Source organism: Podarcis filfolensis (assembly GCF_964270895.1).
Source record: "Podarcis filfolensis genome assembly, chromosome: 1".
NCBI classification, from domain to species: Eukaryota; Metazoa; Chordata; class Lepidosauria; order Squamata; family Lacertidae; genus Podarcis; species Podarcis filfolensis.
In genome coordinates this window covers 124,786,585-124,812,736 of record NC_139604.1, presented here as the reverse complement: position 1 = coordinate 124,812,736, position 26,152 = coordinate 124,786,585, and the positions used below count along the sequence as shown (strand labels likewise).

General features: G+C 46.2%; 1 protein-coding gene and 1 long non-coding RNA gene across 3 annotated transcripts in view; one reads left to right on the top strand and one right to left on the bottom strand.

Annotated features, from left to right (window-relative positions):
• NUDT14 (nudix hydrolase 14) overlaps positions 1 to 26,152 on the top strand; it is a 123,950-nt gene that overhangs the window by 46,261 nt on the left and 51,537 nt on the right. Inside the window, exons 3-5 of one of the 2 annotated variants that reach the window (XM_083620285.1) lie at positions 2,128 to 2,192; positions 4,391 to 4,628; positions 11,285 to 11,539. In XM_083620285.1, coding sequence (XP_083476411.1) covers positions 2,128 to 2,192; positions 4,391 to 4,628; positions 11,285 to 11,528 — 547 coding nt within the window. In that variant the 3' untranslated portion in view covers positions 11,529 to 11,539. Of the gene's footprint in view, positions 1 to 2,127; positions 2,193 to 4,390; positions 4,629 to 11,284; positions 11,567 to 26,152 lie in introns of those variants that run through there. The other variant, XM_083620284.1, reaches the window with a different exon arrangement.
• On the bottom strand, positions 11,585 to 14,569 carry LOC310766384. The gene is made up of 2 exons (XR_014550120.1): positions 14,489 to 14,569; positions 11,585 to 14,332 (listed from the first exon to the last, which is right to left on the bottom strand). It is a non-coding gene; the product is annotated as an uncharacterized lncRNA (long non-coding RNA).

The window sequence follows — 26,152 nt, the reverse complement described above, 5'->3', positions numbered from 1 at the left end:
AATTCTGGACAGCTTGGGGGACCTTTGGGAGAGTGAATGGACTGCCGTTAATCAGAGACCCTGATTCCTGCATGGTCAGGTCCTTAGGCTATTAGCGATTTGGCTCATAGAAAGCAATACCCCATGTCATAGTGGGGGGTTTTTATAAGGAAAAAACACTGGGGGGAAAACACCAAAAAAATAGCCTTTGGGAAACAGATAGAAGAGGCAGAACGGGGGAGGAGGGAGGAAGCAGAGGAAATATCTTTGAAGTGCAGTGCTATGGAGGCTGCTTTAAATTTTTAATAGGGGGTGGTTAATTTTAATAATATCAGACATAACCACATTTCACATTGTGCAAATCTCACAGATGAAGAATTAAAGACAAGCTTTCTCAGCACTATGGCATTGTATAACTCCTTGATAATCACCTCTCTCTTTTATGTTCTCCGTAACCCTTCAGTCGCCTTGAACAGATTCCTGGGTCTTTGAAACAGGGCAAGGTATCAGTCAAAATTAATATTCGGTAGTCAACAAGTTATCATGGAACTCTAATATATACATCAATTAACAAATATGCTTGACAGTTAGTTGGCATTAAATCCGGCTAGAAAAACCAGGATAAAATCTCTTCCATATAAAAAGCATGGAAAAAAATTTGTAAGAAGCTTTATACCTCCAAATTTCCAAAGGGAAATGAGGAAGAACAGGTTGTGAGGGTGGAATTTCGTCAGCCCTTCATTTTGTCCCATCTGTGCTTGGGGAGGAAAGTCGCTCTGGGCTCAGTGGATCTTACTTTTATGTAGAGTTTTATGACTGGGCTGGGTTTTGCATAGATCATGTCACCCTCGGATACACAATTATTTGTCTGCCTTCCAGAAACTGCCATAACTTACACTGAACCCATATTATAGGGAGAGGAAATGTGTGTGTGTGTGTGTGTGTGTGTGTGTGTGTGTGTGTGTTGCTCACAGCATAATTTGTGTTAAGTGTCGTAGCCTCCAATTCTTAGCCATTTTGCATGTGCAATGCTTTTAGGCCTTTTAGACTACTGGTGGAGAGCTTCTTGAGATTGACAAGATAATTCCAAGGCACTTAGAATTGGTTATGGGATGTTATTTAGAGTCAGTTGGGGAAATGAATTTAGAAAGACGGAGAAAAGGGGAATATTAAAAGCTTTCTATAGCCTCAAATAGTGTATACCTCTTTGAGTTTTCTTACAATCAAGCATTGTGTACAATTTATGAAATAAGTAAGTACATTTTGATCATTACTTATTATTAACATGTGATAGGGAACAATTTGATTAATAAGATGAAGCTTCTTGATTATTTAATTCTTCTGTGATTATTTGCGAACCTTTTTGACTACAACTGTCTCTGATGTTGCTCCAGAGAAGTTTCACAGAAATCAGCAAATATGGTCCCAAATATGGTCCCAAATGGCGTGTCCCAAATGACACGCCAGTCATACACGCGCCATTTCTTTTGTTGATGGCAACTGCTTCAACATGCCGAAAATGTTGGGGGTCTGGCATATGATGGAAGTCTCAAACAACCAAGCCTCTGTTTCATACCCTATAAGATGTATTGATTGTATAAGGGTGGGGGTCTTTATGCAGCCAAGAAACAATATCACTAGGCACAAGGGAATTGCAAGGTCTGCAGAAAAAGCATGAAAATATTTAGGAAAAAGAACCAGGGGCAGCTGCTTGGAAAAGCCGCCCCACGAGGACGGAGCATGCTCAGTGAGCATGGAATGCTGGGAGCAGGAAACAGAAAGCCGGAGTCCTGGAAGTGGGTGTGGCTGACCGGAACCCTGGACAGGAGCCACACCATGACATTTTCTTGCAGTCCCACTTAGGGTCATTATAACTGTCCACAGTACTATTGCATGCCATGTGTCCAGACGACTCTACAGCTTTCTACCAGAGTTGGTGTGTGGAAACATAGAGTCGTGCCAGAGACTTATCTCCGAAATTAGATTATGAATTTAACAACTGTGTCCTTAGCTCGTGTTCTTGTGGCTAGGTCATCCTGCCTTCCAAGGCCAAGCCCCTAAACCCATTAAAGCCTAGGGATGCCTCCTTGCTTGCAAGTGCATTGATCTGTGTTTCCTCCTCCCTTGTGCTTTTGTCTCCTTCCTCAGCGTGGCCATCCTGATCTTTAATACTTCTCGGCGGTGCTTTGTTGTGGTGAAGCAGTTCCGTCCAGGTAATCCCCTTTCTTTGCTTTTAGTTCTTGCTCTCCAATGAAGCACAGCTTTTGAGGGGCTGTAGCAGTAAAAAGCAGGTGGGCCTTTGAATACCTGTGGTGTAATATTTTGTGACGGAGATGGGGGAAGATGCACTAGCCTTTCTGGTGAATTGTAGAATCATAGAATTGTAGCATTGGAAGGAACCCCAAGGGCCATCTACTCCAACCCCCTGCAATGCAGGAATCTTTTGCTCAACGTGCGGCTCGAACCCATGACCCCAAGATTAAGAGTCCCATGCTGTACCAACTGAGCTATCCCAGGACAATAGGGTGCACTACACTTACTTACAAACATGCTTTAGACTCCCTAGTCCCAACCATTTAGGCTTCGAAATGTGTGACCCACTAAAGAAAGCAACTGCCTTGTGCAGAGTGCTTGATAGCTCAGTTGGTTAGAGCCAAGGTTGCAGGTTCAATCCCTGTATGGGACAGAGGCATATTCCTGCATTGCAGGGGTTTGGACTAGATGATGATAATTACTTTGTTTGTTTGTTTGTACCCCGCCCATCTGATTGGGTCTCTCCAGCCACTCTGGGCGGCTTCCAACAAAGATCAAAAATACATTAAAATGTCACACTTTTAAAAACTTCCCTAAACAGGGCTGCCTTCAGATGTCTTCTAAATGTCAGGTAGTTGTTTATCCCTTTGACATCTGGTGGGAGGGCGTTCCACAGGGCAGCCACCACTACAGAGAAGGCCCTCTGACTGGTTTCCTGTAACCTCACTTCTCGCAGTGAGGGAACCACCAGAAGGACCTCGGCACTGGACCTCAGTGTCCGGGCAGGACGATGGGGGTAGAGACACTCCTTCAGGTATACTGGACCGAGTCCGTTTAGGGCTTTAAAGGTCAGCACCAACACTTTGAATTGTGTTCGGAAACGCACTGGAAGCCGATGTAGGTCTTCACCATGTAGGTGTTACATGGTTTTGGCGGCCGCTCCCAGTCACCAATCTAGCTGCCGGATTCTGGATTAGTTGTAGTTTCCGGGTCACCTTCAAAGGTAGCCCCACGTAGAGTGCATTGCAGTAGTCCCAGCAGGAGATAACTAGAGCATGCACCACTGTGGCGAGACAGTCCGCGGGCAGATAGGATCTCAACCTGCGTACCAGATGTCGCTGGTAAACAGCTGCCCTGGACACAGAATTGACCTGATCCTCAGTAGACCTTCCAATTCTAGGAGTTTCCTTGCTTTGTTTTTGTTCACCTGGGACACCTCCCACCTTTTTGCACCAACTTTTTAAAAAGGACCCCCACTCTTTGGGCCAACTCCAGTCCTTTCATGGCAGCCTTTATGTAGGTGTGACCTACCCCTTATCCCCACGGCATGGCAGATTTCATCTGCTTAATTTATATATTGCCAGGCTGCCATTAAAGGCTAAGAAGCGAGGCCGATAAAAAAAGGTGGCCTTCCTGAAACAAAGGCTTCTCGTCGCAGCAGCCTGCCTTTTGGCAGTCTGCACGCCAACATAGACCGGATCAACCGTGCAGAATCCAGCGCTTTGTGTTTCCTTTGATGGTATTACATGGCTCTTAGCATTTCCTTTAGGAGAGTATTACCGCAACAGCTGTTTCTAGATTAATGCAAAAGGTCTTTTGCAAATTCCACTCCACAATCCACTCTGCACCGGGCGGGGGGGGGAGTTAGTATGTGCTCAAAAAGGGCTTTCTCAAACAAACACGCGTGCTTTTCATAACTCTGCCGAAACAGCAGCTGAGTTGACAGGCTGAAACACTCGTCATTGCGCACATGGTACATCATGTACAGCCCAACATCCCAGCGAGTATAAATGAATCCTGTGAAACGTTGGCTGGCAGACGGAAGTTGCCTTGAGAGAGAAGTTGCTCCCCAAAGTAGAAGTAATGCTGGAGGGAGACGGAGAGAGAAATCTTGCAGGAATCTAAGTTTCTAAAGCATGTGGGGTCTCTCCTGTTCTGCTAATTAGCACTAATTGGATGTCCACACACAAACTTATTTTTAAACAGTGCAGCACAGTAAATGCACCAGGGACTTCTAAGTGCAACTGTAATAACATGCATCTTATAATAAATAAATAGAGGCCGGAGGTGTTTGATTGGTGTGATGGCTTGACTATCTCTTGTTAAGGTAAGGTGAGTGCCAGAGTCTTATATTTTACCTTTCCCCTCCCTGCTCCAGCTGTCTACATGTGTGAGATGGAGCGGCTCTGCCCTCAAGTCTTTGAACGTGAAAACCAGGGGAGCTGGTGCCCTCTGCCAGGTCACTTGCCTGCTTCAACAGGAGTGACCTATGAGCTCTGTGCTGGCATTGTAGACAAGCCAGAGCTGTCTTTGGAAGAGACAGCTTGCATGGAAGTCTTGGAAGAGTGTGGGTATGAGATCCCTACAGCCAGCCTGAAGAAAATTACTTCGTGCAGGTAAGTCGGTCTGGGCTTGGTGGTTTTCGGAGAGCAGCTGGCAGGGTAGACCTTGATGAAATCAGACAAGCCGAACATTACCCGAACATGCTGTTACTGTGGGAATGTTAAGGCATACTAGGAAAGGATCTATTGAATAAGTTTAATCCTTCCTTCACTGACGCTAGTAAGTGATGTAGCAGAGCAGATTCCCCTCAATGTAGCTGGAAGCAAGTTTGCAGATTCGTTTGAATCTCTTAGTTAAGTTTCTTTCCTGGTGTCCCCTTTGATCCCTCTTAAAAGAATAAAGACACAAGAGTCTTTCTGAGTAAAGTAACAAAAAGTTTACTCACATTTCAGTTCACGATTTGATCCCTGAAAGGCAGGCTTTACTTAGTAGTTACACAAAGAAACTGTGAGTTCATCTCATATGGAGAATGAACTCATGTGCTGCTGGCTGAGAACCAGCAGACAGCAAAATTACATTAAGAGAACAAAATGGCTGCAGGAGAGCAGCATGGCAGCAAAAGGTAAGAACAAGACAACAGCAGTATTAAAACAAACAAGAGACAAAACTGCAAGTGAGAAAATGGCTGCATAACTTGGCTCTTTTATGGAATCAGCCAGAGCCATGCCCATCTTCCAGGTCACATGCAGGGGGAGGATGCTCCAGACCAGTGGAAGAGGAAGTTACACTGACTGGATGTCCCCCTGCCTGTGTCCACTCTAGGGAAATAAGGAATGTAGCATTTGACTGCACCAATGGATTACATCCCACAGTTAGGTACTCTGACAACTCTTTGAGCCAGATCATGGGCTTGTGTTCTTTAATGCTCTCCACCAGAATCTCTCAAAGGACTCTGGCAGAGAGCTTTCCTAGCCCTGCTCCTGAGATCTTTCTTTCCCCCTTAATCTGGAGATCTGAAAGATTGAACCCAAGACCTGCAGGCTAACTGTGCTATGCCCCTTCTCTAGTCAGATAACAGCCATCCTAAACCCAGCTAAGTCATCAACAACTGCCATAAAGCAAACAAAATAGAAAGCTGGAGAAGGCAATAAAAGCTTTGTCCCTTCCTTAATAGTAGCCTGACAAGGGAAGCCTTTACCTGCCTTCACCTGTTGCTTCACTTCCTTGGGGGTTGAAGAGGAGGTGGATTGCACAGGAGAGATAATATCTCTTCCTGCAATTAGTTTGCGGGAAAGTCTAACCATGCCCACCTAAGTTCCGGACAAGTTATTTCCCCTTTTGTTTTTTCTTCAAAGCTGCACAAAGTTACTCAGGTCTGAACTTAAATGTCACGTTTGACATGGCTCAACCACTGAAAATAGTAGCTCCATCTTGTGTCCCCTTGTCCCACTCCCATAGAGCATGAGACTCTTAATCTCAAGGTTGCAAGTTTGAACCCCACTCATGTTGGGCAAAAAGATTCCTTCATTGCAAGGGGTTGGACTAGATGACCCCCGTGGTCCCTTCCAACTCTACAATTCTCAGTAGGTGGGGAAATGATATGGGGGAAACTACTTGATATGGGGCATTTCTTTTGGCACAGACACAATCACACTGTTGGATTGTTGTTGCTGTTTAGTCGTTTAGTCGTGTCCAACTCTTCGTGACCCCCTGGACCAGAGCATGCCAGGCACTCCTGTCTTCCACTGCCTCCCACAGTTTGGTCAAACTCATGTTCATAGCTTCGAGAACACTGTCCAACCATCTCGTCCTCTGTCGCCCCCTTCGCCTTGTGCCCTCCATCTTTCCCAACATCAGGGTCTTTTCCAGGGAGTCTTCTCTTCTCATGACTTGGCCAAAGTACTGGAGCCTCAGCTTCACGATCTGTCCTTCCAGTGAGCACTCAGGGCTGATTTCCTTAAGACTGGAGAGGTTTGTTCTTGCAGTCCATGGGGCTGTTGGATATATAACAACTATTCTTGTCCCCTTAACATCTGGTCATTTCTTCTATAGTAGTAGTAGTAGTATTAGCCCAAGGCCTCTCCAGTCTTACCTCCTGTCCGAGTGGATTGGAAGAATGCAGTGCCAGAACAACAAATCATGCAGAGACACACCAGGCAGCCTCCTTAGAGAAAGTACACTGAACGCTTAGGAGAGTTGCATTTTCAATTCATTTGTTCCACACAGCCCACTGGTGTGCCCCAGCAGATCATTTAGGAATTACTGGAGTGGATCATTTTCCAGCCCTTGGGACGTTACATGCTGATTTAAATCAAAATTATTAGATTTGGGATACATTTTGTAATCCCAACTATTTTAGAAGGATTTTTTTTTTAAGGCACATTGAAATTCCACCAGAACGAAGAGGGGAAGCCAACTGTGTGTATGCAGAATGCGTCTAGTATTTGGAATTAAGGAAATGTCAAGAATTAAATAATCTAAAATGAAAATGTGCTCAGAGCCTTCTGCCTCCCCAGATTGCAGCTTTGTGGGGGGGAAGCATCTGTTCCCCTACTTGGAGATGCATGTCGAAATGTATGGAGAGTTGGGACTTTAAAAGAAAGGAAAACTTTATTTGCTTTTCCCCTTGACAACTCTATTGAAGTGGACACTGACATGCTTTAAGAAAGAAGAAGAAGAAGAGGGGCGGGGGACTGGGAATTAAATTCAGATCCACAGCTGTCAATCCTGGCAAATGTCATTTCCTGCTGGATTAAGGAGCTTTTGCTAGGGGGAGGAGAAGAGGAACAGAGGAGCTGTCTCTTACAACTCCTCGGAGCCAGATTATGCGATTGGTTTCCCAGATGAAAAGGTGCTTTCTTTGGTGTGAAAGACAGGCTGCAATCCTAGGCCTGCTTACTTAGGAATAATCCTCACTGGACTCAAGGGGGCTTACTTCTGAGTAAACAGGCTGAGAATTGCCCCCCCCCCCGCATTTGTATTATCATTCCGTCAATGTTATTTGGAATGGGGGGGGGGATAATTATGGATGCATCTGGGTTTGCTCTTTTGAGGCAAAGAGAAGAACAGGAGGTCCCTACAGAGATTGGGGAGAGACAGAAGAAGCAAGACTACACCAGTCGCAATCCCCTCCCCTTTTACCCAGACATTTGAGTTTTGCCTCCCTCTCTGCCAATAAAGAAAGCTGATTGCCGAAGAATCGATGCTTTTGAATTATGGTGCTGGAGGAGACTCTTAAGAGTCCCATGGACTGCAAGAAGATCAAACCTATCCATTCTGAAGGAAATCAGCCCTGAGTGCTCACTGGAAGGACAGATCCTGAAGCTGAGGCGCCAATACTCTGGCTACCTCATGAGAAGAGAAGACTCCCTGGAGAAGACCCTGATGTTGGGAAAGATGGAGGGCACAAGGAGAAGGGGACGACAGAGGCCAAGATGGTTGGACAGTGTTCTCGAAGCCACAAACATGAGTCTGACCAAACTGTGGGAGGCAGTGGAAGACAGGAGTGCCTGGCATGCTCTGGTCCATGGGGTCACGAAGAGTCGGACACGACTAAACGACTAAACAACAACTGCCAATACATTAGGACTTGAAGGGTCATTTAAACGGCAGAGTCTGTGTTGTGTGCTGCATAGGGATGGCTGAACCGGTTACAGAATAAAAATAACAGATTTGTAGAATTGGAAGAGGCACAAGGGTCATCTAGTCCAACTCCTGCAATACAGGAATCTTTTACCCAATGTGGGACTCGAACCCACAACCCGGAGATTAAGAGTCTTGTGCTCTAACGGCCAAGTTATCCCTCAGGGTCAGTTCTTCATTTTCAGATCTTAAAAGTTTTGTTTGCCGAATTTCCACATCAGTTTTGTAATAATAATAATAATAATAATAATAATAATAATACAGTGGTACCTCTGGTTGCAAACGGGATCCGTTCCGGAGGCCCGTTTGCAACATGAAAAGAATGCAACCCTCAGCGGCACGTCTGTGCATGCACGGGTTGCGATTCGCCGCTTCTGCGCATGCGTGTGACATCATTTTGCGCTTCTGCGCATGCGCGAGCAGCAAAACACAGAAGTAACCCTTTCCAGTACTTCCGGGTCACCGCGGAACGTTACCTGAAAGAAAGTAACATGAAGCGGACGTAACATGAGGTATGACTGTAGTAATAATAGTTTTCATGGAAAGTCATCACCATTTTAGTGCCATTTCCCCTGATCTAATGTATATCTGTACACCATTTTCTAGCATAAAATAGTTTACTATCCAGAAGTTTCTTATCTAGCACATTTCCCAGTACATTTCCAAGCCCATTTCAAAGTGTTGGTGCTGAACTTTAAAGCCCTAAACGGCCTTGGCCCAGTATACCTGAGGGAGCGTCTCCACCCCCATCGTTCAGCCCAGACCCTGAGGTCCAGCTCCGAGGGCCTTCTGGCGGTTCCCTCACTGCGAGAAGCCAAGTTACAGGGAACCAGGCAGAGGGCCTTCTCAGTAGTGACACCCTCCCTGAGGAAAGCCCTCAAGTGGATACACAGCTTTTAAAAGACAGGCAGTCCTGTATTGGGAAGTTTTCGATGTTCGACATTTTATTATGTTTTTATATGTGCTGGAAACTGGCCAGAGTTGCTGGGGGAACCCAGCCAGATGGGTGGGCTATTATTATTATTATTATTATTATTATTATTTATTTATTTATTTATTTATTTATTTATTTATTTATTTATTTATTATTTATTATTTATTTCAGACATACGGTTTCATTTCATTTGTTTTTAATTTTGCCAATGGGGTCTTTTAATGTTTTCCCATAAAAAATACAGTATACTGGCCATACCTGGTAGAGTTAATGTCGTCTCATGCTGTACTCTCCATGGTATTCTTCGCAGAAATACAATTTTAACCTTACTGCTCTGGTTAATGGCCACAGTACAATGACATGCTTTGTAATTAGAGGGAATCACCTGCCAGTACACCTGTCTGCAGATAGTATAATATAATATAATTTTGTGTCAATTGCTTCTATTCTTTGTGTGTGTGTTTTTCCTGCACCTGCTACTTATAACCTCAGAACTGTGTAAAGGTCCAAATCAATTACCTTGGGAAATTACCTTAATCGCTCATCAGCTTACCCATTGTGTGTGTGCACAGAATTGGCGTGCAGTACAAAGAGCGTCGTGATTTGGATTTGCTTATAAAAGCAGTATAATACGTTCCTCAGATGCCGCATGGTGCATTTGCTTGAATTTCCTTTTATTAATGAATCGATTTCATAATTTGACTGGAGGGTTTGTATGCTTAAAAGCACAGGATGATCAATAAGTGTCAATTTTTGAACACGGATTCAGAAACGCAAGAGTAGATTATTTCACTATAATTATTATTAATTTATTATTTATTAAATTTCTATACTGCCCTTCATCTGAAGATCACAGGGCAGTTCACAACGTAGAAATACAAAATGAGAACACAAAACTAATTGAAATAATGGATGACAAATAAACCTATTGCATCATATATCTGGATGGGGAGAGAGAGAGAGAGAGAGAGAGAGAGAGAGTATTTCACTTGGAAGAGTGGCAGAACTGTGATGGATTAATTAGCAGCCACATTTTGAACTGGAAACCCCAAGACTGTGTGTTATAAGAACATAAATATATCAGTTCAGATCAGTTCAAAAGCCCATCTAGTAGCCAGTCTCAGGGGAAGGTCCACAGAACACCTCTGCAAATGTTACTGAACCTCTGGCTGGCATGACTAATAATCTTTTGCAGACGTTCCCTCTATGAATTTCTCCCACCCAAGTTGGCGGGCATCGCCTCATCCAGTTACAACAAAATTCCATACCTTTAAATCCTGCATTCATTTTGTCTGTCCTGAATCTGCTTCAAATTAGTTTTGTTGGAGGAGCCTACATTTCCGGTATTAAGAGCTAGGGAGAAGATTTTTCTCCCTTTCATTTGACACCATGCATAAGTTTATAAAACTTTATCATCTCCTTCTTGGCTCACCAAAAACCCAAAAATGATGTAGCATTTCCCCAGAGGGGATTTCCTCCAACCACCAGATCATTCTGACCACCCTTCTCTGAACCAAGAAGAAACCCAGGGCTGCTCTGAGAATGGCTTAACCCAGCCAGCTGATTTCTTCATACAACTTCACTTCTTCATACAACAAGGAGTGTCTCCACCCCCATCGTTCTGCCTGGACACTGAGGTCCAGCGCCGAGGGCCTTTTGGCGGTTCCCTCCCCCCAATAAAATATTTGAGGGGGGCCCCCAACTGATGGGCATTGCCATTCAAATGGTGTGCATGCGCTACATTGGTCAATCAGTTACGTTGGATAGGGCCTACCTGCCCACCCCCCAATATTTTATTCATGTTGGCACCCCTGCAATAGATATTTGGGAACTGACTGTTTTTGAGGAAAGTGCTGGTGCTGTAATGTTTATATTGTTATTGTCCGTGTTTTTAATGGATCTTTTTATGCTATTTCAATTCTTAGTGTTTAATAAGCTGGGTGTAAATGTGTAAGCTGGATGGTAATAATAATAATAATAATAATAATAATAATAATAATAATAATAATAATAATAATAATAATATACTACAGATTACAGAAGTGCAGGGCTGCCATTCAGCAACATCCTGTGTTTCTCACACTGTGTCGTTCTGCTCTCAGTTGCAGAGTGCCCCTTATTCTGACAGGTGTTCATGTAAGGTTTCCTTAAATATGTACTGGTTTCTCCCCTCTCTCTCTCTAATCCCTAAAGATCTGGTGTTGGTGTGTCAGGATCAAAGCAGACCTTGTTCTACGCCGAGGTAACAGACGAGATGAAAGCCGGCGAAGGTGGAGGCCAGCCACAAGAAGGGGAGCTGATTGAGGTGGTGGAAATACCTCTGCAGGACTGCATGAATTTTGCATTTGACGAAGCTCTCCCTAAAACCATGGGCTTCATCTTCAGCTTCATGTGGTTCCAGACCAACGTTGTCCCAAAGCTGCTAGAAAAAGAATAATTTCTGGAGGGGTGAGGTTGGGATTTTTTATTTTATTTTTTTTAAAAAAAAAAACCATCAAACCATTTATAAGATTTTTTCCCCTTCCTGAATGTCTATATTTCAGGAAAGAGTCGCAAAAATAGAAATGGAAATTAGGTAACTGCTGCTTTCTTCCCCCTCACCCCGGGCAAAGCGGGAGATAAGCATTTTGACATCATTTGCAGCTGCAGACATAAGTCCTCGCCCACCATTGGCAGTGAGTCTTGACAGCCATGAGTTCATTATTGACTGGTTGAACTAACGCTGGACAGCATAGAAGCTGCTAAAGCTGGGAGAGCAGAATCCTAATTTGCTAGGACAGACACGCATTTGCAGCAGCAGCTGTTTAGGGAGGGCAATTTGGAATGACAAAATGGTGAGGAAGAGAAGGATTAAGCCATTGCTTCCCCCCCCCTCCCCTCCCCGCCCCCTGGCCTCTGTTTCATGCACTGCAAGAGGGTCTTTTATTCGTTTTTTTAAAAAGGTCCTTTGGATTACTCTACATATACATGCATGTAATGTTTAATTACGCCGTGCAAACCCCGCTGGCGGGAAAAGCATATTAAAGGATAGAGGAATAACCGCCATAGGCACCCCCTTGCACTCCAAAAGTTTGACTTTTGGAGTAAGAATTACTAGCCTTTCAGATGACACATGAAAGCACACACTTCTGCATAAGCCAATGATCTGGCTGTCCCTCCCCATTGGGAGGAGACTGGCGCAGAGCTGTGACTCACGCCGGGATGCAACGAACAGCCCCCACGGAGAGAAGGAATTCTGCTATGTCTCTGCAAAGGGAGGTGAAAGCTCATTGGAAGGAGGCAAGGGCGGAGCACTCTCTGTGGGCAGTCACCCTGGCTTTGCTTTAAGGTACCAAATGTGTTTTGTCTTCTCATCGATGAGCCCTGGTCCAGTTTGGGAATTGCTGAGTCAAAGTTACCTGCTGCAGAGGAGACCAGTCAGGGGACCAGATATGGCTGGTGGTCTCTGTTTTGGCCAAGCCACACATACCTGCCATACACCCAACTTCATATATGACATTGGTTAAGGACGGGGCTTTGCTAGCGTCATAGATTGGCATCACACACAACCTCGTCGATCTGTGCTTGCTAACCAGCTGGTCGTTGGTTGCTTTGGAAGCCCGGCACAAGGCTCTCTGCCACCCCGGGGTGAACACTTCTCAAGCACCAAGCACAGAACTTGAAGGACGTGCTCAGCCCTCTGCAAGTTGTTTCTCGCACACCCCAAAATCAGCTGGTTTTGGGGTGCCTGGAAAATGCTGCACCCTTTGAACTTTGACAGGTGTCAGTCAGCTGGAGTCACAGTGACATCATTTGATTGACAGGCATGTGTTTCCTCCCACCTATCAAAGTTGGCCCACAGGCATGGGAGAGATAAAATCTGGCCTTTGGACCAAGAAGGACCAAGGTTCTTCTGTGCCCCTCGGGAGTCTCTCCTGGCACTTGTATTGTGACCTCAAACCCGATTGCAAGTTGCACTGGCTTCTCTGTGACAGCTCTGCCAGCTTACCGTATTTTTCACTCCATAAGACGCAACTTTTTCCTCTTAAAATCTAAGGGGAAATGTCTGTGCGTCTTATGGAGCGAATGTGTGGTCCATGGGGCTGGGGGCGGGAAACCCGGGCTTCCCCCGCCAGCCCCGACCTGCTCTTTGAGGCTGGCGGTGGGGGAAAGCACGCTATCCAGGCTTCCAAAGAACTCCCGCTGCGCTCCGGAGGCTTCGGGTTGCCTTCACTGAAGGCGACTGAACGTACCTTGAACACACTGAACGCACCTTGTTTTAGAGGGGGAGAACAAGAAGAAAAAAAATCTCCCCCTCTCTGAGCAGCGCCCCTTCAGCGAAGCGGCAGGAGAAATGGAAGGGGCTCCGTTTCTCCTGCCGCTTTGCTGAAGGGGCGCTGCGCAGAGAGGGGGAGAAATTATTTTTCTTGCTCTCTCCCTCTAAAACAAGGTGTGTCCTATGGTTGGGTGCAAAAAATACGGTAATTGCATGTCTGAAATGTCCCCTGCCATGAAATCTTTCTCCTACTCATGAATCTGACTCCTTTGGGGCACATCTTTGCTTGATCCCCTCCCAACGGAAATAATTTGTGTTCCACTGTAAGGTTATTATGGGGTGGAGGGTGCATAGTTCACCTAGAAGTGTCATGTAGCGGGTGATAGGGAAGAAGACCCCCTGCCAGAGACCCCAGAGGATCAGGCAGCATTGGGTTGGATAGGCAGATTGTTGCTGATGCTGGAAGTGGCTTTGAGCCGTGCTCTGCTTTTCACCATTTTGTGTTGTGTTCTGATTTGCTGTTTTATGGTGTCTTTTTAAAAGCCTATTTGAGAAATTGCTTCACATTGAATATTTCTGTTACCTTGGGCTTCTAAAGCAGGTGTGGGAACCTCTGGCTTCAAGATTTCTCCCTGCCCTTTGGCCATGCTTGGAGGCCCAAAGATTACCCACCTCTGTTCTCATGGGATCTCGTTTTCTGATCCTGCTGCTCTTTTTAGAATTGGTCTGTATCGCTGTCTAAATTTACTTTTTAGTCGTCATTTTAATACTTGGTCATGGCGTTTTTAACATTGGTGCTGCTGCTGCTGCCGCTTTAAAATCTGTTGTAAAGGCCTCTGTAACTACAGCTATTATTTTCATTAATAAGACTGCGTAGAAAGGCTTGGAAGATCGCAGAAGCTGGAGATCGCTTTAAGAGGCTGTTTATCATGTTGTTTTGTATATCAGTTCGATGTTGTTTTAAATCATGTGTTTTTTTAAAAAATCTTAATTTGTTAGCCACAGTGGCGTAGGGTGGGTTGTCAGCACCCGGGGCAAGGCAAGTAATTTGCGCCCCCTAACCTGTGGATTTGCGCCCCCTAACCCTAACCCCCAGATGTTGCGCCCGGTGCGGCGGGCCCCCCCTGCACCCCCCATGCTACGCCACTGGTTAGCCACTTTGAGAATCTGATTCAGAGGCAAAAGCTGTCTAATAAAGAAAAATAAAGTGTGATGAAAGCAAAGTGTTCTGGAGTAGCGCATGATTCTGACAAATTAAATTGCATTGCCTGTTCTCATTTCCAAATGAATCCGCATGCCAATACATAAAAGGCTGCTCCAGCCTTAGAAATGCAGCCTTCACTAATGCTGTGAAAGGTGACATCACTGTCGATGGAGAGCAAATCAGCCATCCTCCGAAGAGCAGGGGATCTAAAATAGGAAATCTCCCCACCGCCACCTTAAATGTGCCGTTCCTCGCAGTGTTAGCATTAATTACCATGGCAATGCTATCTGTGTCAGTGGGGCGATTTAAAATGCATGTTCCGAGGCAGCTAATCTCAGGAGGTGCGCACATTCTGCAGCAGTGCTGCTGATTTAAAGCCATGCGGATATGAACATATTTGGGGGCCGATAGTGCTGCTGCGGACGCAGGTGGCGCTGTGGGTAAAACCTCAGTGCCTAGGACTTGCCGATCGCATGGTCGGTGGTTCGAATCCCCGCGGCGGGGTGAGCTCCCGTCGTTTGGTCCCAGCGTCTGCCAACCTAGCAGTTCGAAAGCGCCCCCCGGGTGCAAGTAGATAAATAGGGACCGCTTACTAGCGGGAAGGTAAACGGCGTTCCATGTGCTGCGCTGGCTCGCCAGATGCAGCTTGTCACGCTGGCCACGTGACCCGGAAGTGTCTGCGGACAGTGCTGGCTCCCGGTCTATAGAGTGAGATGAGCGCACAACCCTAGAGTCTGGCAAGACTGGCCCGTACGGGCAGGGGTACCTTTACTTTTTTAGTGCTGCTGCAGGCAGCAGCTTCACACAGGACTCCCATCGAAGCTCACCACCGTATGCCAGATCATATTTGCACCTGCAAACCTACTAAGGAAGCACTTTCTCTGTGGCTGCAAAGCTCTGGGCGAACAGATCCTTATCCACAGCCCTTGCTGCTGCTGCCCTTGTGTGCGATGGATGATATAGTTGGTCAAGCTGGCTTCAGTGGACAGAGCAACAAGCTGCAGAAGACCAGATTGCTCCTGAGGTCACCTGGTCCCTGTTGGGCTGAAAGCTGCAGTACCCCCTCTGGCCTAAGGTGGTGGTGGCGCTGCAGCAGCGCCACACAGCTAAGGCTACTGAATTGCCCAGGAAGCAAAAAGGAAGCTGGACAAAGGAAGCAGCTCTCAATGTGAGGGGGTTTTTTTCGGGGGGGGGGGTGTTATTTCATGATCAAGGGGAGCTTACCTCTAAACATAAATCCAGGTGTGTAGATCAGGCCCTATAATGCTACCCAGAAATTTATTTAGCTCAGTTAATGTGGAGCACAGCTGTGTGTTAAATGGTTGCAGTTCAAAAATAAGTGGGACCAGTGAATAGATTTGCTCCTTATGTCTGAGGGGTGAATGGGAAGAATAGACAACTATTACTATTTCCCCTTCTTCTTCTTTGTCCTCTCTGCCGCCAGTCCATCCTTCATCCGAGTCAGTTATGTTGAACAACAACAGGTCCTGGTCAATACCTGTGGTGGCCCACTTTCCCCTTTTCTCCAGGATGGTGAAGAACCATTGGTGAGCATTACAGTGCTACCTCGGGTTACATACGCTTCAGGTTACAGACTCCGCTAACCCAGAAATATTACCTCAGGTTAAGAACTTTGCTTCAGGATGAGAACAGAAATTGTGCTCCAGCGGCACAGCAGCAGCAGGAGGCTCCATTAGCTAAAGTGGTGCTTCAAGTTAAGAACAGTTTCAGGTTAGGAAGAACGGACCTCTGGAACGAATTAAGTACTTAACCCAAGGTACCACTGTATTTGGGTTCCACCAGTCAACCAGCTACAAATCCACCTAACAGTAGCATTGCGTAGCGCACATAAATTGTGTAATTTTGTTGCAGCAGACAGCAAGATGAGTTATTTGGGCAGGAAAAGGACTGCAGCAAAACGGAAACAATACTGCATGCGAGAAATACGGGGCGGAAAAGGATGCCTTCTTACACCCTTATGGATGGTTATTTCTGGTACAAAGGAGACACCCAGGAAAGAAGGCCAAGATGAAAACCAGCAAAAGCAATTCACATCAGCAGCATTTCTAACAAGCAAATCAGGGTTGCCGATTTTGTTGGGGACAGGCAGCAAGAAATCAAGACTAGAAAACAGAGATAGAAGGTGTGATTGTTATTGCTAAATTCCAGAGACCTTTGTTTTGTTAACCAAAAGTGGTGGTTTGGAAAGAGCTTGTTGTTTAAGAAATCAGAGACAAATCACGTTGTGCAAAAGAGGCACTTAGACACCCTTGCACACCGTTGCCTCAAATTAGCATTCTTTTTGGAAAGTGTAATTAGATCTAATTAGATTTGCATCTGCTGGGTTTAGGCAGCAGACCATGATGATCAAGGAGCTCTGTGACTGCAGATCTCCCAAGTCACATCTGTAAATAACTTTCCACCTTGCCTTTTCTTCCACCTGCCACGCATACAGCTTCAAGCTCTAAAGGTTCTTTTAATGCAATAAACCTGTTGGGCTAAATCCTTTGGGGAGCTGGGGCACCATTGAAATGAATGGGAGCTACACCAATGGGGATATAAATGAGTGGGTTGTGCCCATTAGCTATATTCATTACTTTTTTAATTAGTTATTCGAAATCTCCACATTGCACTTTGTTTTGCATATCTAATCTAATCTGCTGATCACACGCCTGCCAGCCACCATTCTTTAATAAGGGCAAATGTTTTTTCCATTCTAATTAGCATCCTAATTGGGCTCATCTTGAACTATGTTTAATATTTATAGCCTTGCCCTTGAAAATATGCATAGGCTTTTTTTCTGGGCTATATAATCAGGAATTCGGGGTTCAATCCCAGAGCGCTGTTTCCACACATAGTTCATGGATGTTGCTTCCAGGCTGACTATACAAATTTATCCAGGGTGGCCTGAGTCCTGTTTTACAGATGACTGTCCTCTGTTTGGAGGGCTGTCAGCCATCGTCCTCTGTTTCAAGAGAGCCCTTTATGTGAAAGGCAAACTGGTCCAAGGCTGGCCTAAAGACAATGAACTTTCAGAAAAGAGAGCAGGAGGAGCCTTGAAGTTGCCCGTCAACAGTAAGCAGGTTCCCAGGTCACTCTTCCTCACCATGGTGAGATGCATGGTGTTCTTTCTATTTATATTACAGGAATTGTTTTCCAAATTTCTGCATTTGCACACTAAGTGAGCCTGTGCAAATTTCGTACAAGTCTCCCCTCTTTTCCTCGCAGTGTGTAAGGTATAATCTCATTGACACAAAACAATGAATTTGTGTGTGTTGCTCTAATCGCAATCAGCTGACAACCACTCACACACAAATCATTTATTAACATGGGCACAGGGCACTGATGTGGATTTTCCTGCAAGCAAAAGAATCCAGGAACAACAGCTCATCACCTATGTCAGCTTTACAAGCGAAGATGAACTGTTTGCACTATTTGTTTCAGCATCCTCTCCGAGCCTGACAATCACCTATATCTCCTCCTATATCTCCTATATCTCTTCCTTGGTTGAGAGAGCCAGGCTCCAGTGGCAGCATAATTCCTTTTCCCACCTTAGGACAAATCAGAATCAGAACACAATATTGCAACTTGAACATAATCACTTGTGGAATTCTGATTTTCCTCCTATAGAGATTTTTTTATATATATGTAGGGGCTTCTTTCCTTCTTTTAATGAAAAAGCCACACTATTCCCCCAGGAAATTATGAAGGGTAGCATACCCCCATCATACTACAACTCCCACCAGCCCTAGCTAGTGGGACCAGTGGTCGGGGATGATGGGAGTTGTAGTCCAACAACAGCTGGGGACGCAAGTCTGAGAAACGCCGCCATAACCCAACGCAGAACTTTCAGCCATGCGAACTCGATCACCTTTACTGACACGCAGGATCCCCACAGTCTGTGCTGCAGACGTTTATGCAAGGGATAAAACACACCTCACCATAGCAGCAAACCTGCCCGCTCGCTCAGTCTGCAGTCTAGGTGGTGACGGTTAATAGATCTTCCTGCTCTCCTTCCTTATAACTTGGAACGGACAGGCTTTCAAATAGGGGAAACCTTCACAGAGAGTGGGCTGTCTTCTGATAACCCTTAAAGGAGAGAAGTGCCTTCTGTTAAGGAGGCCCCAGGCCACTCTGATACAGAATCGCCACTGTGGGCTATCACGCCTCCAAAAATACACCCGCGACACACCCAGCAATAAAATCTGTCGAAAACGGCACACCTGGTGCTGTCTGCAATCTTCTTCCAAACAGTTGGCAGGTGTGAATTGGCCGCTGCAAGGTCATGTTCTGCGTGCTGGTTCCCTTACTTACAATGAAGAATAAACCAGCCTTGCTAAGATACATAGACCGCAGCTTTTCTTCTTTACTCCCCCCCCCCTTCTTTTTCTAAATTACAGGACAAGGATAGAACCTCTCACTGTAAGTCTGATGGGCCTCTCCATTGGTTGTTTAGAAAAAAAATTATGCCCTGCCTTTCCGTTCCAAATTCATCGAGGTTTAAAAATTTCAAAAATCAATCAATTGACAATAATAATAAATCCAAGTAAAGCAAACAGAAACAGAGGATCAGTTGCACAACAGAAGTGGCTTGTAGCGGGGAGAACATAATGGGGAGATTCTCTCTGGTTTCTTAAATCTGTAGCATCTAGAAAGGGGATCAGGAACGAAACTCTTCACGATTCCCCATTTATCCTGATTAAAATCAACCCCCTCCCCACACTTGCTATTTGCCACATGGTGGTGGGGGGAATACCTTATACAGTGGTACCTCGGGTTAAGAACTTAATTCATTCTGGAGGTCCATTCTTAACCTGAAACTGTTCTTAACCTGAAGCACCACTTTAGCTAATGGGGCCTCCCGCTGCCACCGTGCTGGCAGAGCACAATTTCTGTTCTCATCCTGAAGCAAAGTTCTTAACCCGAGGTACTATTTCTGGTTTAGTGGAGTCTGTAACCTGAAGTGTCTGTAACCTGAAGCATCTGTAAACCCAGGTACCACTGTAAGCTTTAAACAGCAGCGGTGAGGTGAGGCTGTTGATTTTAATTGGGAAACACAGAATCATAGAATTGTAGAGTTGGAAGGGACACCAAGGGTCATGTAGTCCAACCCCCTGCAATGCGAAAATCTCCGCTAGATCATACATGACTGATGGCCATCCAACCTCTGCTTGAAAACCTCCAAGGAAGGAGAGTCCGCCACCTCTATTCCACTGTCGAGCAGCTCTTACTGTTGGAAAGTTCTTCCTGATGTTTAGTCAGAATTTCCTTTCTTGCAACTTGAAGCCATTGGTTCGAGTCCTGCCCTTCTGAGCAGGAGAAAACAAGCTTGCTCCGTCCGACTAAACACCAGGAAGAGTGACTTGGCTTGTTGTTGTTTAGTCATTTAGTCGTGTCCGACTCTTCGTGACCCCTTGGACCAGAGCACGCCAGGCACTCCTGTCTTCCACTGCCTCCCGCAGTTTAGTCAAACTCATGCTGGTAGCTTCGAGAACACTGTCCAACCATCTCGTCCTCTGTCGTCCCCTTCTCCTTGTGCCCTCCATCTTTCCCAACATCAGGGTCTTTTCCAGGGAGTCTTCTCTTCTCATGAGGTGGCCAAAGTATTGGAGCCTCAGCTTCAGGATCTGTCCTTCCAGTGAGCACTCAGGGCTGATTTCCTTCAGAATGGATGCATTTGATCTTCTTGCAGTCCATGGGACTCTCAAGAGTCTCCTCCAGCACCATAATTCAAAAGCATCCATTCTTCGGCAATCAGCCTTCTTGATGGTCCAGCTCTCACTTCCATACATCACTACTGGGAAAACCATAGCTTTAACTTTATGGACCTTTGTTGGCAAGGTGCTGTCTCTCCTTTTTAAGATGCTGTCTAGGTTTGTCATTGCTGCAGACACCTAATTGGTTCACAAGCCCTGGCCAGAGTTGACCGAGAGCTTCCTGGCCTTCTACGCTTGCTCTAGACCTCATGAGGACTAGCTTCTTTGTGGCTCCTCCCTACTTGCAATGTTGCTTTCCTGCTGGCCTCCCTCAAAACAGGCCTGCAGTCCACTGGGAGGCTTTATGGCTTCTTCCCGCCCACCTCCTGTCCCCCTGCCACCTCACGCCACACCAAAAGCTTCCCAGGTGGGAGGAGCCACCTGCCGCATCCAGAGCAAGCTTTGACCCCTGAGCAGGTGTGCTGCCATGGCAAACGCCGCTTTTGGCACCCAAGCCAGTTGTGGGGTGTTTTTTTTCCAGGCGGAGGGGTGCCCTTTGTCGACACATCCTTCAGTTGCTTTGAACCCGAGAGCGGCTGCCGTGCCAAATTCTCCCTGGGAAAGGGAGCGTTCCAACTGACTGTCTCTCTCTGCAGAAGCTGCAGCTGTTCCACCTGCTCCTCTGAGGCGAGAGGGACGGATCCCGAGCTCCAGAGCGGCCCATAGAATTGCAGATGAACTTGGCAGAAGGACACAGCCTCGCAAGATGTAGGCAGCAGCAACAACAACACATGCTCCAAGCTGGGGGCAATTCAGAAGCTCATCAATGGGGGGAAAGGAGCCAAAGGCTCGGGCAGGCCAAGTCCCCCCCCCAGCCCCTGCCAACACAAACACTTCTCCTCCCATCCCCAGACCACTCAAAATGTCCCTATTTAGGAGTTACCGATACACCAGTCCCCCATTATTATTCCTTAACTATGCATTATGATTCATAGTACAAATACTCGACCTCTAACAATATCCATGAAAGTAAATGCATCTATTCCAGGGGTCAGCAAACCTTTTCAGCAGGGGGCCAGTCCACTGTCCCTCAGACCTTGTGGGGGGCCGGACTATATTTTTTTGGGGGGGTGAATGAATGAATTCCTATGCCCTACAAATAACCCAGAGATGCATTTTAAATAAAAGCACACATTCTACTCATGTAAAAACATGCTGATTCCCGGACCGTCCATGGGCCGGATTTTGAAGGTGATTGGGCCGGATCCGGCCCCCGGGCCTTAGTTTGCCTACCCATGATCTATACAGTGGTACCTTGGTTCCCAAACAGCTTGGCTCCCGAACAAATTGGCTCCTGAACGCCGCAAACCCAGAAGTGAGTATACCAGTTTGCGAACGTTTTTCGGAAGCTGAATGTCCGACACGGCTTCCGTGGCTTCCGCTTGAGTGCAGGAAGCTCCTGCAACCAATCGGAAGCCGCGCCTTGGTTTTCGAACGGTTCCGGGAGTCGAACGGATTCTTGGAACAGATTAAGTTTGAAAACCAAGCTACCACTGTAGTTGCATCTGAGATGAGCAGGTAATAACTTGTGTTAGGAGACTCTCAGGCATTGAGCTGCAGAGTTCACTGCTAGGTAGACATGGTGTATAATCTGATGATAACTCTGCTCAGTATGTATTGCACATTCTTATTATTTCATACCCTCCAAGTGTCCCTATTTTCCAGGGCCAGTCCCGGATTTACAGAAGCCGCCCCAGTGTCTGATTTGATCCTGGATCGCCCCGCTTTCCCTTAGGATGTCCCTATTTTCATCAGGGAAATGTTGGCGGGTCTGGAGTTATGCGACCTCCAAGCCAAGGAGATAAGTAATTATACAACCTTTAGAAGACATCTGAAGGCAGAACTGTATAGGGAAGTTTATTTTAATGTTCAGTGATTTAATATGTTTTTATATACGTTGGAGGGACGCAGGTGGCGCTGTGGGTTAAACCACAGAGCCTAGGACTTGCCGATCAGAAGGTCAGCAGTTCAAATCCCTGCGACGGGGTGAGCTCCCGTTGCTCAGTCCCAGCTCCTACCCACCTAGCAGTTCAAAAGCATGCCAAAGTGCAAGTAGATAAATAGGTACCACTCCGGCAGAAAGGTAAATGGCGTTTCCGTGCATTGCTCTGGTTCACCAGAAGCGGCTTAGTCGTGCTGGCCACATGACCTGGAAGCTGTACGCCAGCTCCCTCGGCCAATAAAGCGAGATGAGTGCTGCAACCCCAGAGTCGGTTACGACTGGACCTAATGGTCAGGGGTCCCTTTACCTTTACCTTTATATATGTTGGAAGCCACCCAAATTGGCTGGGGCAACACAGGCAGGTGGGTGGGGTATAAATAATAAAATCACCATCACCATCATTATGGAATAAGACGTCCCAATTTTCATCAGAGAAATGTTGGAGGCCATGAAAGGATGGTAGACCAGATGGACCTTTGGTTTGGTCCAGCCAGTCTCTTCTTATTCTCACCTGGGTACCTAACACAGAAGAGGAGGAGAGAGAACTTAGGTTGGCACCTGAAGAACCAGTTGGCACCCTTAACCCCTGCCAAAAAGTGGAAGAGAGTCTTTTCAGATTGCTAATTCCCGGCCTCCACGTTTATGTCTTGCACAGTGTCTGTGGCGGAAAAAGTGAATATTTGCCTATTTTATTCTCCTTTCGTTATTTCTTTTTTTAAAAAAAAGTGCATTGTTTGGTCTGGCTCCCTTTATTGGCTCTTCGCGGCCTGGATGCTGTTGTTTTTTTAAAGACTCCATCTTGCTTGCGTGGCTGTCGGCCTTGATTCGTAGCAACATTTATTTAATAAGTGGAGGGAATAACAACTGGCCAGGGGAAAGAGGAGATTTAAAGCTGCCCTGCTGCCAGGTGGCGATTCGTGGCTTATCCTGGCGCCTGGCCCTTCGTCCGACCTCAAGATGGATCGGCAAAGCTTTTTAATTCAAGTCTGTAAGCGGGATGATCAGCGGTCTACTTAGTTAGCCTGTGGCTTCCACGGTAGCAGTCTGCCGTGCAGTGAGATATCATCCGAAAGGCCAAACCGTCTTAGGAGAGATAAAGAAATTGAGATGCCAGCATAACCTTCTAATAGCCCTCTGAATATCTCTCATCTCGCTGTGCATTGTGGCATAGCCCTGGGAGACTACTGCGTGTCATCAGACCTAGGCTGCATAGACACCATGCATTCAAAGCACTCCCACATCCCATAAAATATTGTTGGGAACTGTAGTTTACCTTGCCCCCCCCAAAGAACTGCAACTCCCAACACCCTTTGCAAAGTACCATTCCCAGGATTCATTGGGGAATATGACTGTGTGGGAAAATGCTGTAATATACTGCTTACACATGGCTGTGTCCGCCTCTTCTGCTGTGAGAAGATTTATTCGCTTTGCTGATAGAGCGTGCACGGGTCTCTAAACGTATCTGAGGCTCGTGTCGCTGATTGATGCTGTTTCCAAGGGAGACCGGTGATCGTCCGGCTGCTGGCCGGTGGCTGGAGCCAGCTGGGGGCCTGCCTGATGCCCCCATCTCCCTGGCGGTATCCCAACATATATCACCTCCAATATCAGAATAACTCTGAATACCACTTGGTATCTGGTTGGCCACTGTCAGAGGAGGATGCTAGACCAGATTGACCATTGGTCTGATCCAGCAGCCAGTTTCTTCTGGGGTTCCCATTGTTGAGAGGAATGGCAGGACCTTTGTGTCCCATCCCTCAGCTTCATAGAGTTGTAGAGCTGGAAGGGACCAATGTGTTGCAATGCAGGAATCTTTCATCCAACATGCGGCTTGAACCTACCGCCCTGAGATTTAGAGTCTGTTGCTCTACCAACTGAGCTTGTTGTTGTTTAGTTGTTTAGTCGTGTCCGACTCTTCGTGCACCCAAGGACCAGAGCACGCCAGGCACTCCTGTCTTCCACTGCCCCCCGCAGTTTGGTCAAACTCATGCTGGTAGCTTCGAGAACACTGTCCCACCATCTCGTCCTCTGTCATCCCCTTTTCCTTTGGTGGCCAAAGTTGGAGCCTCAGCTTCACGATCTGTCCTTCCAGTGAGCAACTGAGCTACTGGAACCATTATCGAATTGAAATATTGAAATTGAAATACTTTATTGTCACTTATACAACTTGTATACAGTGAGATTACACGAGCACCCCCCACTCAGCTCTCTTAGTCTTAATTCCCCTCGTTTACTGACGCACACAAACCCGAAATTCAGTTGCCCTGTTGTTATCTTTTCATTCAGCAGCCTAACAGCCCACAGATAGAAGCTGTTATTTACCCTGTTGGTGTGACTAATCATGCTTCTGTATCTTCTGCCCGAGGGCAGGAGATCAAGAAAGTGCTGGCCAGGGTGTGAATCATACCTGAAAATTTTCCTCACTCTCCTGAGGCAACGTTCTCCTGCTATTTCATCCAGCGGATTCACGGGACAGCCCATAATTATCTGGAGCATGTCACCTCTGGTGGGGATCTCTTCCCCAACGTTCCCTTCTGACCGTGCCCTGTGATTCTGTTCAATGTCATGTCCAGGCCTGGAAAGTGAGTGGGAGTTCTGGGTCCTGAGTATCCCTGCAAATCACCAGCTTCGAGGTTTTAAGCACAATAATCTCATGTGTCACTTATAATTGGCTTAACCTCCATTACATTTTTCTTTTCTTTTCCACTGTCAGTGCTTTGAAAAAGGCAACAAAGGAAAAGATAGTCGAGGCTCCTTGGCTTTACGAAAGCTGGGGAAGGGAGCGCATCTTTGCACAAATCGTTCTTATTTTCATCCCTGACGTCGAAGCGCCTCTTTGTCTCTGCCTCTATGCAGAGGTCTGCCAATAACATTGCCTATGGCTCACATGTACATATAAATTTTAAAAGGACTCTGTAACGTGACTCTGGTTCAGCAGGAATTAGAATCAATGGATGCCATCTGGGCAGGTTAAAGCTGCCTCTCTCCCTCTTTTTGAGCCGACCCTTTTATTTGAGTTCACAAAAGTGTAACGGCCCCTTTGTAGGCAACTTGGGGGAATCCTGATCCATTGCACCTGCAGCAACAGCAGCATCTGATAAAGCCCTGGCTGGACCAAGGTATTCAGTATCATAAAGTGATACAGTACTTAGCACATCCGCCAGCCATCTGTATGCAGATTAGCAAGGGCTCCTATCAGATTAGCCATTGCAAATATCCTGTAATTTTAGCATGGTTGCATGTACACAGAAACCAGCATTTCCCAGCTGACATTGATGCACACGTCGGAAATTTGAAGGTGGGATTTGGGGGTGGCGGGGGGTGGGGAGGGACGGCCGGAAATGCATTCCGTGTGAGCTGAATCGGCCCTTCTTAATTATGGGTTTTGTCTTTCATCCCTGGCTAATTTTTTGCATCTCCCTTGCAGAATTAAACTGCTAGGATGCTTATGGATTTTATCTGGTCGGCAGTAGCAATGCCAGGCTTGTTTTGCAATATTCCTTTTAAAAAATAAAAAAAATCACGCCTGATCTCAATTCCCTGAAAGTTACCCTGCGCTGACTATTTAATATTTTTGTTTAAATCATCTGCGGGTGATGTGCACTGCCTTTCTTCATTCTGTCTCCCAGAGACCCAAAATGTTCAGTGCTGCATTGCTAAGCGCCAAGAGCATTTCCCATAAATGCGCCTTATTAAACCAGTCTGAATTCTGGTCCTAAGAAAGCTGCTTATCTCTTTCTTGAGGCTTAGACAACTCAAATGCCTTTTAATTATTAAAGGAACTGAATGATTGCTTGCTCCAAACCAAAATAAGTCACCGGGCTGGCGGGGGCGGGGGGGGGGGCAGCAGGCAGATGAGTGGCAATGTCCTTGGAGCTTTTTCTTTTTGAAACAGATTTACTGTCAT